Source organism: Ananas comosus, linkage group 15 (genome assembly GCF_001540865.1).
Source record: "Ananas comosus cultivar F153 linkage group 15, ASM154086v1, whole genome shotgun sequence".
Classification (NCBI taxonomy): Eukaryota; Viridiplantae; Streptophyta; class Magnoliopsida; order Poales; family Bromeliaceae; genus Ananas; species Ananas comosus.
In genome coordinates this window covers 4189443-4202661 of record NC_033635.1, presented here as the reverse complement: position 1 = coordinate 4202661, position 13219 = coordinate 4189443, and the positions used below count along the sequence as shown (strand labels likewise).

Genomic DNA, 13219 nt, shown 5'->3' with positions numbered 1-13219 from the left:
TCTCCATCCAATGGCTAAAAACTCAAAAGCACCACTCACATAATACTTTTACAAGTATTCTAGCTCAACTCTCTCTCTCTCTCTCTCTCTCTCTCTCTCTCTATATATATATATATATATACTAATTGAGTGAATTGAGTGTACTTACAAATCTACGTAACAATTAATTATTTAATAATTATTTTAAATTAATATGAAATTGTACATCATATTTATTCAAAAATTTATAATATTTTTTAAAAATAAATTTATTTATTATGTACTATTAGAAAATACCTGTTATATATATTCTAACTCAAATTTAAATAGTTGTTGTCAACAATAATTATATATATATTTTTATTTTATAAAATTTATATATAGGATAGATATAGATATACATTGGACATTTTTCTATATTTTTTAAATTTAATTTAATTCACGATTTGAACTCAAATTTAAATTTTAATGTAAAATGAATGAATAAAAGTGCTTTTTTTAATAGATTGATCATAATCGTTCATTTTTAATATTTTTAACCAATTGATCATACTCATTCATAGAATTAAAGTTATAGATAAGTATAAATATTTTTTTTTAACAAATTAGTCATAATCGTTCGTTCTTATTTGAGAATATTTTTCTATTTTAGAGATAAAAAATTAAATAATTTTTTAATTAAAATATAGATTCACAGTAGATATCTTTCGGTTGGCAAAAATTTAGATAAGTATATTTTTTTCTATTTTAGAGATTAACAGAAATGAAATGTTTGTTTCATTACGTTATTTATTTTACGTACGGAAAGAGAAATCAATATTTTTCTCGCTAAAAAGTGGGTCTGTCGATAGACCCAAATTTGAAATACGTGCTTATATATATATATAGAATTAGGCTACTTTACTATCTATAGTACGGAAGCTCCCGTACTATAGTGTTGTTTTCGATCTTAGGGCGTTCAAATCAATGATACTTTTACAAGTATCCTCATCATGGTGCTATAGGTTTTAAGTCATTGGATCTACTTTTTGATTATTAATAGCCCTTGGATTAAACACTATTCCACCTACCACCACCTACTACCATCATCTCAACCTCACATCTCTCCATCCAAGGGCTAAAAACACACAAGTATCACCCCCATGATACTTTTACAAGTATTCTAGCCCTATTCTCTCTCTCTCTCTCTCTCTCTCTCTCTCTATATATATATATATATATATATATATATATATGGTTCGGGTTCAGGTCGGGTACAATCAAAATCCATATCCGAATCCATATCCGTCGGATTTCTATTTTTTATATCCATATTCGAATCCATATCCATATCCATCGAATATATCCGTTTCATTCGGATTCGGATTCGGATAAAATTTCGGGTATCCACACCCATTGACATCCCTAACTACACTACTACTACTACTATTATTATTATTATTATTACTATTGTCATACTATTATTGTAATGATGTAACTAGCCCCGCTAGTATTAAGAATTTGTAGAGCTCAAACAATTTGGTGCTATATATGATCGTCAAAGTCCATCATGTTATCTGATGTTTAACGATTAGAGTGTCACAATTTAATTCCTCCGATTTAGAACCCCAGCACTTTTATTAGATTTGATGACACACAATCATAGTTCAAAATTTTTAAGTGGTGTGAAATTTTAGACATGACTCCTACATATTTAAAAGATGATTCTTAAAATACTAATTGTATAGTTTCTGTTCCATATAATATTTAGTTCTCATAGCTTCGACTTGTAACATATTAAAATTAGTCTATTACTATGAGTACTCAGACTTTAATATAATATTTTAAATCTAGTTCACTAGTGTAAGAAACTTGTTTGACCTGCACTATTAGAGTGTCAGGGAATGAATGCTAGAATTTGAACTAAAAGTCATTTATGCAATAATAATAATAATAATAATAATAATAATAATAATATCACCATCAACTAAGGCCAAGTAGTTTTTTCTTTTGACTCACTTTTTATTACTCTTTAAAACTGTTTTCTTTTTAAGTTACTAACCAAACCTAATGTCACACAGGGAGTAATTAAAGTGAAGCACAAATGAACTTTGTCCCCAGAATCAGAGACAATCCCTCTTGCAGTACATGGCTCACTGTGTGATAGGACCAGGGTCAGCATTACTCTGCCAGAGAACATCACTAGCAAATACAGTGCTTTTACTTTCTCCTTGTAAAACAAAACTATAGAGTCCCAAATATTACAGAGATAAAATATATGAATGGTCCCTGTTCTATCCCCATATGACAACTGGTTCCCTACACCTTTAGTAATGTCCCAACTTTCACATATAATGTGTTTTAGTTTGTTGCTTAATTTACTAACAAAAATGAAACAATTGTTGAACCAATTTGTAACATACAGAAACATGTCCATGTATTTTACCCTGAGGTAAAATAAACCAAGAAGGAATTTTTCAAAATGGTGAAGCAAAATCCATGATTGTCTCTCATCACTCCCTTAGCTGTTGTTGCATCACACACATGATGGATGTGCATCCCAAATATGAACCCCCCTTCTGATGAAGTTGTGCTGGCACCCCAATAGTGGAAAGGGCTCCAGCTTGATCTTTCCAAAGTGTGACTTAAAATCACTCACTGACACCAATGAGATATGCTCTGCACCTTGCACATCAATAGGGAGTGTCTTAGGCCACCCTGGTGGTGAAAGTGACCATCTCTTTGGCACTCACTCTCTCTCTCTCTCTCTCTCTCTCTCTCTCTCTCTCTCTCTCTCTCTCTTGGGTGTTCATCATCAAAGCTCTTAATTCCATCATCACTTCGTTTCAAAAATTCTTTTTTTCAAGTTAAGATCCTGTTTGGTATCGCTTTTGCTTCTGCATTTGGCAATAATGTTTATTATTACTAGAGTGTTTGAAAAGAGATCTGAATCTTCCACTGTAAGGACAAAGAAAAGTAAAATTCAGAGACTACGAACGAGAAGCTTTAATTTCAATGATACTACATTGAAGATAAGTTGATATAGTTTTTTGTCGCACAACACAATGCAGTACATGAAAACTAAAGGAGGCCTAGTTCTTTCGTCTCACTTTGTCCGAGCTTCTCTGAACCAATTGTTCGTGTAGAACTATTCAACAAAGCATTAATAACTTTTCAGTTAAAATCTCTAAACAAAAGCGCGCAACATTCGGGCTTTCCCTTCTAAGAACCACATGCTTTTCACTTGTTATGAACAGTAAAAGCTTCAAGTATTTTACTTGTTAAAGTTTTAGGGAATCTGAGTTGCTTCAAAATTCAAGCCAAACTCGCCCCATGAAGTTAGGAGTTGTTTAGAAGTAGAAAGTCGAAGAGCGAGGAATTTGCGAATCTCGTAAGCTCGACTTCATCCTCTATCCCTCTGAACTCGAAAAGCTAAGTTCTGTGCAGGGCAGGAGTATGAATGATCTTGCGACTTTGGTACCGAAACAAACACAGGCGACAACCACTTTTATCGAAGTCACGAGTTCACTCCCTCGAGCTCCATAAAATCAAACAAGCCCCCCCTATTCAGCAGATTAGAATATTTGCTATGTTGTTTGCACTTAGTAGGTTGAATGAATGTAGGTAAAACTAAAGGCATATGCCCACATAAATAAACAGAGCTGTCCATGTTATAGCTTGAAGAGTTGATCAGGTCTATTTTGAGCCACATACAATCTGATGGTGAGATAGTAGTTGCCATGGCCCATGAAGCCTCCTCTCTTTGTATTCATTTGTTTCATTTGTAGGATGCATAGTGTGGGTTGGTAGAGAGAGAGAGAGAGAGAGAGAGAGAGAGAGAGAGAGAGAGGTGAAACAGAGCATGGTGGCACCTTCCAAGGCCATAGGCAAGTGTGGACAGAAACTAAACAGTAGTTCACCGCCCCATTTTGTTACCACCATTCATGACAAAAAGAAAAACCAGTTCAATTTGATAGAAGAAAAAAAAACAAAAGAAGAAACCAAAATAAATTTTTTTTATTTTTTGCTTCTTTTTTTTTTTTCCCCTCACATCTCTCTTGCTCAGGTTGTTTCCCACTGCATTGACAAAACAAAAAAACAGAGAATAAGAAGGAAAAAAGAAAGAGAAAGAAAACACAGAAGAAGATCTCTTAGAGATCTATACAGCAACTCCTCCCACACCTTCCTCTTGATTACAGGGGGTTTAAACTGATAATAATATCTCACCACATCTTTCCACCTCTCTCCCTGCACACCTATTGACAAAGATGGAGTCGTTAGAAAAGGAAAAAAGAAGAAGAAAAGAAAAAGAAAAAGTTCTCTCTCTCTCTGTTCAGTATCTCCATACATTAAGAATAAGGAGAGTGGGAGAGAAAGAGTAGAAAATGACTTAACTGGTCTTGTTGGGCTTGCCTTAACAGGAGAAGAGGATTGCATGCAATATGAATGCTCGGGCAATGTAGGCTTTCCCTGCGACGCCAAAATGGAGTGTTTACATGTTTTAGGAGCAACCAATATCATTTAAAAAAGAAAAGTAAAGGTAATAGGTAATATATGTATGTATGTAAAAAATGTACCTTGAAATGGGTTGCAGAGAAAGCAGAGGAGAACTCCACAGCACTCTCCACAGCAGTAGTCTACAAACAGAGGAAAACCCACAAACCCAAAATGAGAAAAAAGGAAGTTAACTTGATAATAATATACCAATAAAAGTGGTAGAGAATGGGGAAAAAAAAACCACACCTTGGGAAGGTTGAAGAGAGGGGAGCTTGCGGTGTCATCCATTAGAGAGGAGACCTCCCTCCTCTGCTTATGCTCCAGCTCAACAATTCTCCTCTTCTTCCCCCCATTGTTGGCCAATGCAGAAGCAGCAGCTGCTGTAGAAGCAGAGCAAGCGCACATGGCATTCCCATTGCAGCAAAAGTAGCAGTAGCAGTGGTTGCTGCTGCAGTTGTTGTTGCGAGGCTCCTCTTCATGGAAATGGGGTGGCCCAGAGGATGCATCAGAGACCATGGAGAGATCCTCTTCTTCTTCTTCTTCTTCTTCTTCTTCTTCCTCTACAGCATCTTCTTCATCCTCTGCTTCTGCTTCACGAAAGGTGGCGGCTTTGTTGAAGTGGGGAGGAGGAGGCGTGGAGAGGGGCTCATAGGAGTGGTCTAAGTACATGGTCCACCCAGATTGGCACCCACTGCTACACTCTGAGCTCTCCTCCCCCTCCATTCCCAGCAACATTTCCCTTCTCTATCAAAATGGCTTCTTTTTGTGGCTCTTTCCCCCTCCTCTCTCTCTCTCTCTATGGGGTTTCACTAAGTAGCAGAGCAGCAGCAGCAGTAATAGTAGAAGTAATGGGAGAGAAGAGAAGAGGAGAGGAGAGGAGAGGAGGGGGAGAAAAGGAATGGAACGGGAGCCGAATCCCAGAGAGGGTTGTAGGGGGTTTCTTTTGTCGTTTTGGCCACGCCAATCTTTGTGATCTCTCTCTCTCTCTCTTTCTCTCTCTCTCTCTCTCTTTGGCCTCTGCTTTTCTGAGTTTACTTGGCGCAGATGATATTAAAACTGCCAGTTGGGCATTGGCCGCTTTGTTGGTGCTCTACTGCTCCTGCCGCTGCTGTGGGAAGAGAGAGAAATACAAGAGAGAGAGAGAGAGAAAGAGACAACTAGAGAGAGAAAAACAAGAGAGAGAGAGAAAGAGAAAACTAGAGAGAGGGAAAAGAGTGGTTACATGCATAATTAGTTAATTTTCAAATTATTCATAAATTATTAAAAACTCGAATAAAACAGCATACCACTAATTCTAAAAAACAAAATAAAACATAAATTGTTGAATTTGATTTATTATTCGTAAATAATTCGCGTATGCCGGACTATTCGGCCAAAAAAACGCGCAAACTATTTGGATAAAATTCCTTTTCGAATTATTTCTGAGTTATTCGTGAATTATTAAAAATCTTTATAAATTTTCAGAATATGTGAATTATAAAAAAAATGAAGATGCAGACGACAATAAATTTTGCTATTAATTTTTCTTACTTAATCTACTTTATTTTGTACCTTTCTATTTTATATTCTTAAGAATTTATTACTATATATGCTAGCTAATAGTATAAATATAGAGAAAAAGTTTAATTTAATAGCCGAATTTTTTATCCCAAATTTTTAATTGGTGGGCGTATAATTTTCATATAAATCGAGTATCAGAATAATTGGCGAATTCGTTTTCTAAGCTGTATTTTTTAATAAATTTAAAAATTAAGATATAAATTTTATCGAATTATATTCATATTAAATTTTTGTCAAATTCGAATTAACTAACTATTGACGTATAACTATTCTCTCACGGGAGAGTGAAACTATTATTGTGTGCACCTGGTGCATATCTATGTTATGTTTTTAATGCCTAATATCAAAATTTAATTTGATAAATACGATCTATATTGTCTAAGATTTATTTATTTTCCAGATGGATCACAAAGCTTGACTCCTTTGCTCATGATCCATGCAAAAAAAATAGACACTGATCGGTAGTCGAAGGTACCACCTAATTTATGAAAAATAGATGTTTGAAATAAGCGAGCTTTAATATATTTTGCTTTAGCTAAAATATTAAAAAATTCTATAAATATCTTCTAATTTTTTTTTCTAACTTTTAAAAATTTATATTTTGTCTCTTCAAATTTCAAATTAACGCACTTATCTGGATCTCCTCTGTTAAGGTTCCAACACTGTTCCATCTTTTTCTAATTAGCTATAAATTAAATATACTAGAAATACCCCTAAAAATGAAAAAAATGTGTCGAAAGATTTATTTCTTTTCATCTGCAACGAGTCAGAGTATTTTGGACATTCTGCCCTCGCCGCTAATACTATAATCTTTTGAAAAAAAAATTTTAATTTTGAAATGATGACTAAATGTAAAGAAATTTTTTATAGAAAATTTTTTTATATATATATTTTTCTTTTTATTTAAGAAAAAGTAAATTAGGAGTGCCACGGTGCACCTGTGAGAGAGAGAGAGAGAGAGAGAGAGAGAGAGAGAGAGTATTATTTTAGAGCCACAACGGCATCACATGTAATACAGCGAGGCGTGGTGTACTGCCCCGGGCCAAAGCTTTAGCTACTTCCACCCCCACATTTTACCTCCCCTCTCTCTCGTTTTCGTAATTTTCTCTCACATCCCGTGAACACAACAACAACAACAAATGCAAATGGGGCCGATCGTTCCTAACACAAGTGGCAAAAAACTAAATAGTTGGTACTCAAAAGCTTAAATTTAAATTCTAATTAATTCATATTTTTAACTAAATTTATTTCTAAATAAAATAAATAAAACGAATAGCACATTATCTACCTCTCAGTAAAAAACAAATGCAAATGGGGAAAGATGGGAACAGCTTCCCCGGGCCCCAAATATGGGACATGGATGAGTCCCCCTTCCCATGTTTTTTTGGACTTTTCTACTTTTTCCCTCTCTCTCTCTCCTTCTAATTATTGCCTGCTGCACCGAGTGTATAAGTACATCTCGTATACCTGCACTTTCTATAACCCTACAACTAGGACCATCAATGAGCCGAATACGAACGATCTCGTTAAAATATTGAGTTGAAAAGTTCAGTTCGTGTTCGCCTTGTCTTTTAACGAGTCGCACACGAGCTTTCTCGCAAACGGCAAATTAGATTGTCAACCTATTGCTGGATGGAAAGTTGAAAAGAAGTTAAAATGATTAAAATCTTAATCTAATAATTGAAATTCGCAAAATATTGATCTCTTCACATTTGGATTGGCCTAAAATTAAAATGTTACCGAGCCAAAATGAGCTGAACATGAGCTCGCTTGTGGACATAGAGCTAGATTGTTAGCCCTACGTACAATAGATCTTGTTTTAAAATAAGGATATAACTTTATAACATTTAAAAAAATCTATGTATAAGAAACAATAATACTAAATCCAACGAGAAAGAAATTACAATTCCTACAACGCCTCATTTTAGAGTGTCTCTAATTTATCAATTCCCTTTTTAGTAAAAATAAGAAAAAGCGATAGGATAAGTGAAAAAAAAACCTCTAACAAGGATACTAATTAAACTCATTTTTTATTGTAAACCTGGAATTACTTGCTCTATCTGAATATACAAGCTTAGAACGCTCATTTTAAAAAGTATGCATATTTTTAAACAATCATCATCTACACCGGGTGTTTAATTTATAAAGGACATCTCATACGCTCTGCTTTTAGGATTATACATAAAGGTTAAATCAAAATCGCACTCACCAATATATTTTATGGCATAAAAGATTATAAATTTTGGACATCCCCTTAAAAAGCTTACACATTACAAACATTTATTGTTTACATCAGGTGTGTAATTATATCTCACATAGTGTACTCTTATATCCTATATAGGATAGAGATTTTAAAATCAAAATCCAACCCACCGGATATGTTTTGTGACACTTAAAAGATTTTACGTATCAAAAATTATAAATTTTAGCCGTGCATATCAAAAATATTTTTGCTTTGAACCGAGTGTGCACATACATCTCACATATTGCGCAGATAAAATTCTACGATACAAATCTCAAAATCAGAATCTAACTTATCATATTTATTTTTTGACCTGTTAAAAAACAGTCTGTATATAAAAAATTATATACTGTAAGCTTCAAACTTTTCTATATCAAATAATAATTCTTTCTCTAAGACTTGATATTTAGGTAATAGATTTTCCAAATACACAAGTCAATTCATGTATATATGCTCTATGGAATTTAAGATATTAATAATTATTCAAATGTTATGGTGTTTCTAGTGTACTTACACGATACAGTGGGTGCAGGTAATAACAACAATTTCACTCACACACACTCTCTCTCTCTCTCTCTCTCTCTCTCTCTCTCTAGATGTCACTTCGTCCGTACAAAAGCACTGTTGATATTTTTGGTCGTAATGTCTCCAGAAACAGTACTCAAAACATTGCAAATAGCTGTTGTTCCCTATTATATTATTAAGTGGTTGATGCAACTTCCAGGGGCAGTGGGGAATAGTTAATATAATAATAGTGGAAGGTTACTAACCTACTGTAGGGTTCAGTTGTTTTGACTTTTTTTCAATATAAAAAGAAACATATTTTATTATAATGTTCAGGAACTGTATTTTGTAAATTTTAGAAGGCCAATTTGCATAAAAAATTCACTTATTTTGAATTTTTGTAAAATTGGGTCACTTTTTTTATTTTTGCAGATTCAGTTCACTTTTTCAGCAAACTGATCAAAATACCTTTATACTTTTTTCTCTCTCCTCTTTTTTTTTTTTTTCCTCTCCAACTATCCTCCACCGTTTCTGATGACGACGCCTCTCTCGCCCTTCTCCGTCATTCTTGTTCTCTCCCTCTCCTTCCTTCTCTGCCGCCTCCGACAACGAAACATCTTCGCCGGCGCCGACAATATGCCGGCGCATCCTTACCCTCGCCTGCACACCCTCCACTTTCCTCGCCTCCGACCTCGCTGAGGCCGTGCCGGCGATTTTTTTTTTTTTCTTTTTGACTCTCCTCCACTGTTTCCGATGACGATGCCTCTCTTGTCTTCCTCCGCCCTTCTCGTCATCTCCCTTTCCCTCCTCCTCTGTCGCCTCCAACAACGATGCATCTCGGTGTCGGCGCCGATACCGCGGAGGTCACTGCGGTGTTGCAGCCTCGGAGCGGGGGGTCCTTAGCGGCATCGTCGCCGGTGCCGTGGCCGTTGGCAGAGAGGGGTGACCAAAAAAATTATAAAAGAAACAAGAAAAAAAAATAAAGATAAAAAATTATAGAAAAATAAGAATGAAAATGAAATTGCATCGTTAACTGAAAAATAATTATAAGTTGTATAAACTGCAGCTTTAAGATGAAAATTATACTTTTTAAATAAAAATTACACTATTTGGGAGATATTTACACTGTTTCTCCTCTTATTGCACTCTTTCAGATATAAACTACATTCATTAATATGAAAGTTACACTTTTTAAACGAAAATTGCACTGTTTCTCCTCTTGTTGCACCATTTTTTCTCTTGTTACACCATTTTTTATCTTAAACTGCACTCATTTAAGAGATATTTATACTGTTTCTCCTCTTGTTGCACTGTTTTTTCTCTTATTGCACTATTTCTCCTCTTGTTACACTGTTTCTCCTCTTAAAGGATGCAGTTTAAGATAAAAACAATGTAGCAAGAGGAGAAATAGTGTAACAAGAGAAAAAATAGTGCAACAAGAGGATGAACAGTATAAATATCTCTTAAAGGGGTGTAGTTTAAGATAAAAAATAGTGTAACAAAAAAAAATGGTGCAATAAGAGGAGAAACAATGCAACTTTCGTTTAAAGAGTGTAATTTTCATTTAAAGAGTATAATTTTTATCTTAAACCTGTATTTTACATCTTAAGTAGTGCAACTTATAATTTTTTTTGCAATTAACGATGCAATTTCATCTTCATCCTTCTTTTTCTATACTTTTTTATCTTTATTTCTTTTTTTGCTTCTTTTATATTTTTTTTTGGTCACCCCTCTCCACGGCGCCGGCGACGATGCCGCTAAGAACCCTCCGCTCCGAGGCTGCAGCGCCGTAGTGACCTCCATAGTGTCGGTGCCGGCGTCGGCGCCGGCGAAGATGCATCGTCGTCGAAGGCGGCCGAGGAGGAGGGAGAGGGAGAGGGAGAGGACGAGAAGGACGGAGAAGGGCAAGAGAAGGGTCGTCGTTGGAGACAGTGGAGGAGAGTCGAAGAGGAAAAAAAAAAGAGTTGCGACGCGGCCTAGGCAGGGTCGGAGGCGAGGAAGGTGCATGGGTGTGCAGGAGAGGGTAAGGATGCACCGGCATATTGTCGGCGCCGGCGAAGATGCGTCGTCATCGGAGGCGGCAGAGAAGGAAAGAGAGGGAGAGGACGAGAAGGACGGGGAAGGGCGAGAGAGGCGTCGTCGTCGGAAACGGTGGAGGAGTCGGAGAGGAAAAAATAAAAGTCGCGATGCGGCCTCGGCAGGATCGGATAAGAGGAAGGTGCCGGGGTGTGCGGGCGAGGCCGCTCTCTGGGAAGAGAAAGAAAAAAAGAACGAGAGAAAAAAAAGAGGAGAGAGAAAAAGGTATAAGGATATTTTGGTCAGTTTGCTGAAAAAGCGGACCGAATCTGGAAAAACAAAAAAGGTGGCCCGGTTTTGCAAAAGCCCAAAATAAATAAATTTTTTATGCAAATTGGTCATTTTAAAATTCGTTATTAATTAAATTAATTAAAAAAAGTCAAAAAATAAAAATAAAAAATGAATAACCTTTGTGAAGATAGATGTTAGACTTTTTTCGATTCATGATTAGAATTATCAAATATTATCTGAATAATATAAAAAAATTTTATAAAAAATTTAACCTATTTGGATTGTTCTACTCCGTTAAATAAGAAAACGACTCATATATGCCGTCAAAAACTGTCGATTTTGTGATCTTTTAATCACTACGTAAATAAATTTTAAAATTCATGAAATTTATTTTATAGACATTTTAAATAGGGATAATTGCCTATATACCCCTCATGCGTTCGGAAATATCCGATCTACCCCTACTTTTTTTTTCTTTCTAAAATGCCCCTCATATGTTCCACCGTTATTCCAAAATACCCTCGTAGTTATCCCCTGTTAGCTTAACTCGGGTTAAATATGAGTTAAATGTATACTAGAGTTAAAACCTATATAAAATACCTATTTTACCCCTAACTTATTATGCCAATTCCTTAAGTTATCCTCTTTCTCTCCCAAAGTCCCAACTTCATCGCCGACTCCTCCGCCTCCATGTCGCCGGCTCCCGCTGCCGGCGGGGCGGAAGCGGCGGCGCCTCCTGAGCACGGAGAGCGGGTTCTTCGCCCTCGCCAAGACCTTCGCCGCAGGCATCATCCTCGCCACGGGCTTCGTCCACATGCTCCACGACGTCGAGGCCGCACTCACGGACCCCTGCCTCCTCCGCTTCCCCTGGCGCTGCTTCCCCTTCTCCGGCTTTGTCGCCATGGCCGCCGCCCTCGCCACCCTCGTCCTCGACTTCCTCGTCACCCAGTTCTACGAGCGCAAGCACCGCGCCGCCGCCACCGCCGAGACCGACGCCACTGCAGAGGACGACGAGGGGCGCTCCATCACCACGGCGGCGCTGGAGCCACCCGTGGACGAGGACGAGAACGAGGGCTTCGCCAAGGGCGGCAACGCGATGCACATCGTCAGGATGCGCGCGCACGCGGCGGCGCACGGCCACAGCCACCACCACCACGGCCACGCCCACGGCCACGCGCACAGGCACGCGCACGAGGATGGGGACGAGGGCCAGGTCTCCTTGCATCTGCGCCACATCGTCGCCCCCCAGGTGCTCGATCTAAAGTCTAAACCACCCCTATTAGCTGTACATATCATCCTGTCACTAATGACAATTATTAAGTAATTAGCGCTTAATTATTTAATAACTATGTTCCTGTAAATCAACTGTCGTGTTTTCTGATGATAATAATAATAATAATAACTAATAGATTTATTCATATAGTATTTTATTTTTATATAGAAATATTATTATATAATATTTTATTTATAAATTTGTAATTATTTATTAATATTTTTAAATATATAACTCTTATATATTATTAATATAAGTTTATTATAATTTTAAATATATTTAATCTATTATTAAATATTATAAAAATAATATATATAGTATAATACCGAATTTTTAAAAATTATATATAAAAATTATATTTGATCCCGAATTTTTAATTGGTGAACGTATAATACCTGTATAAATCACGTATCCGAATAACTGCCGAATCCGTTTTTTAGCCGTATTTTTTAATGAATTTAAAAATTAAAAGACGAATTTTATCCGAATTATATCCCTACCGAATTTTTGCTGAATCCGAATTAACTAACGAATTTAAAAATTAAAAGACGAATTTTATCCGAATTATATCCCTACCGAATTTTTGCCGAATCCGAATTAACTAACTATGCCTCCAGCTACCAAAGTTGGTTTAACTGCGATCGATCTCGACGTGCTTAATTAATTAATTTATATTTGAAGGGCAAATAAGAAAAATATTTGCTATATAAAGGGTATATAAGAAAAGTTAGTTACGGTAGAAGGGTATATTGGAATGGGCAAAATGGTAATTTTACAGAGATAACGGCAGCTCACTAACGAAGCTTAACTCCAGGGATATATTAGAAAGACTTGGAACATAAGAAGGGTATTTTCAATATTAGCCTTCTAAGAGGGGT

The 13219-nt window shown here is 36.3% G+C and overlaps 2 protein-coding genes across 3 annotated transcripts; one reads left to right on the top strand and one right to left on the bottom strand.

Moving 5' to 3' along the window:
- Positions 3999-5505, bottom strand: LOC109721653. Of its 2 annotated transcripts, XM_020249365.1 has the most exons (5): positions 4702-5505; positions 4536-4595; positions 4354-4428; positions 4141-4214; positions 3999-4035 (listed from the first exon to the last, which is right to left on the bottom strand). In XM_020249365.1, exons 1-4 carry the CDS (start codon positions 5188-5190, stop codon positions 4182-4184), a joined length of 657 nt encoding a protein of 218 aa, XP_020104954.1. In that variant the 5' UTR covers positions 5191-5505; the 3' UTR covers positions 3999-4035; positions 4141-4181. The 2 variants fall into 2 exon arrangements, with proteins under 2 accessions (XP_020104954.1, XP_020104953.1); XM_020249364.1 differs by having other exon boundaries at positions 4004-4214.
- Positions 9515-12392, top strand: LOC109721527 (zinc transporter 10-like). The gene is made up of 2 exons (XM_020249176.1): positions 9515-9656; positions 11728-12392. The coding sequence occupies exons 1-2, from the start codon at positions 9515-9517 to the stop codon at positions 12390-12392; spliced, it is 807 nt and encodes a 268-aa protein (XP_020104765.1).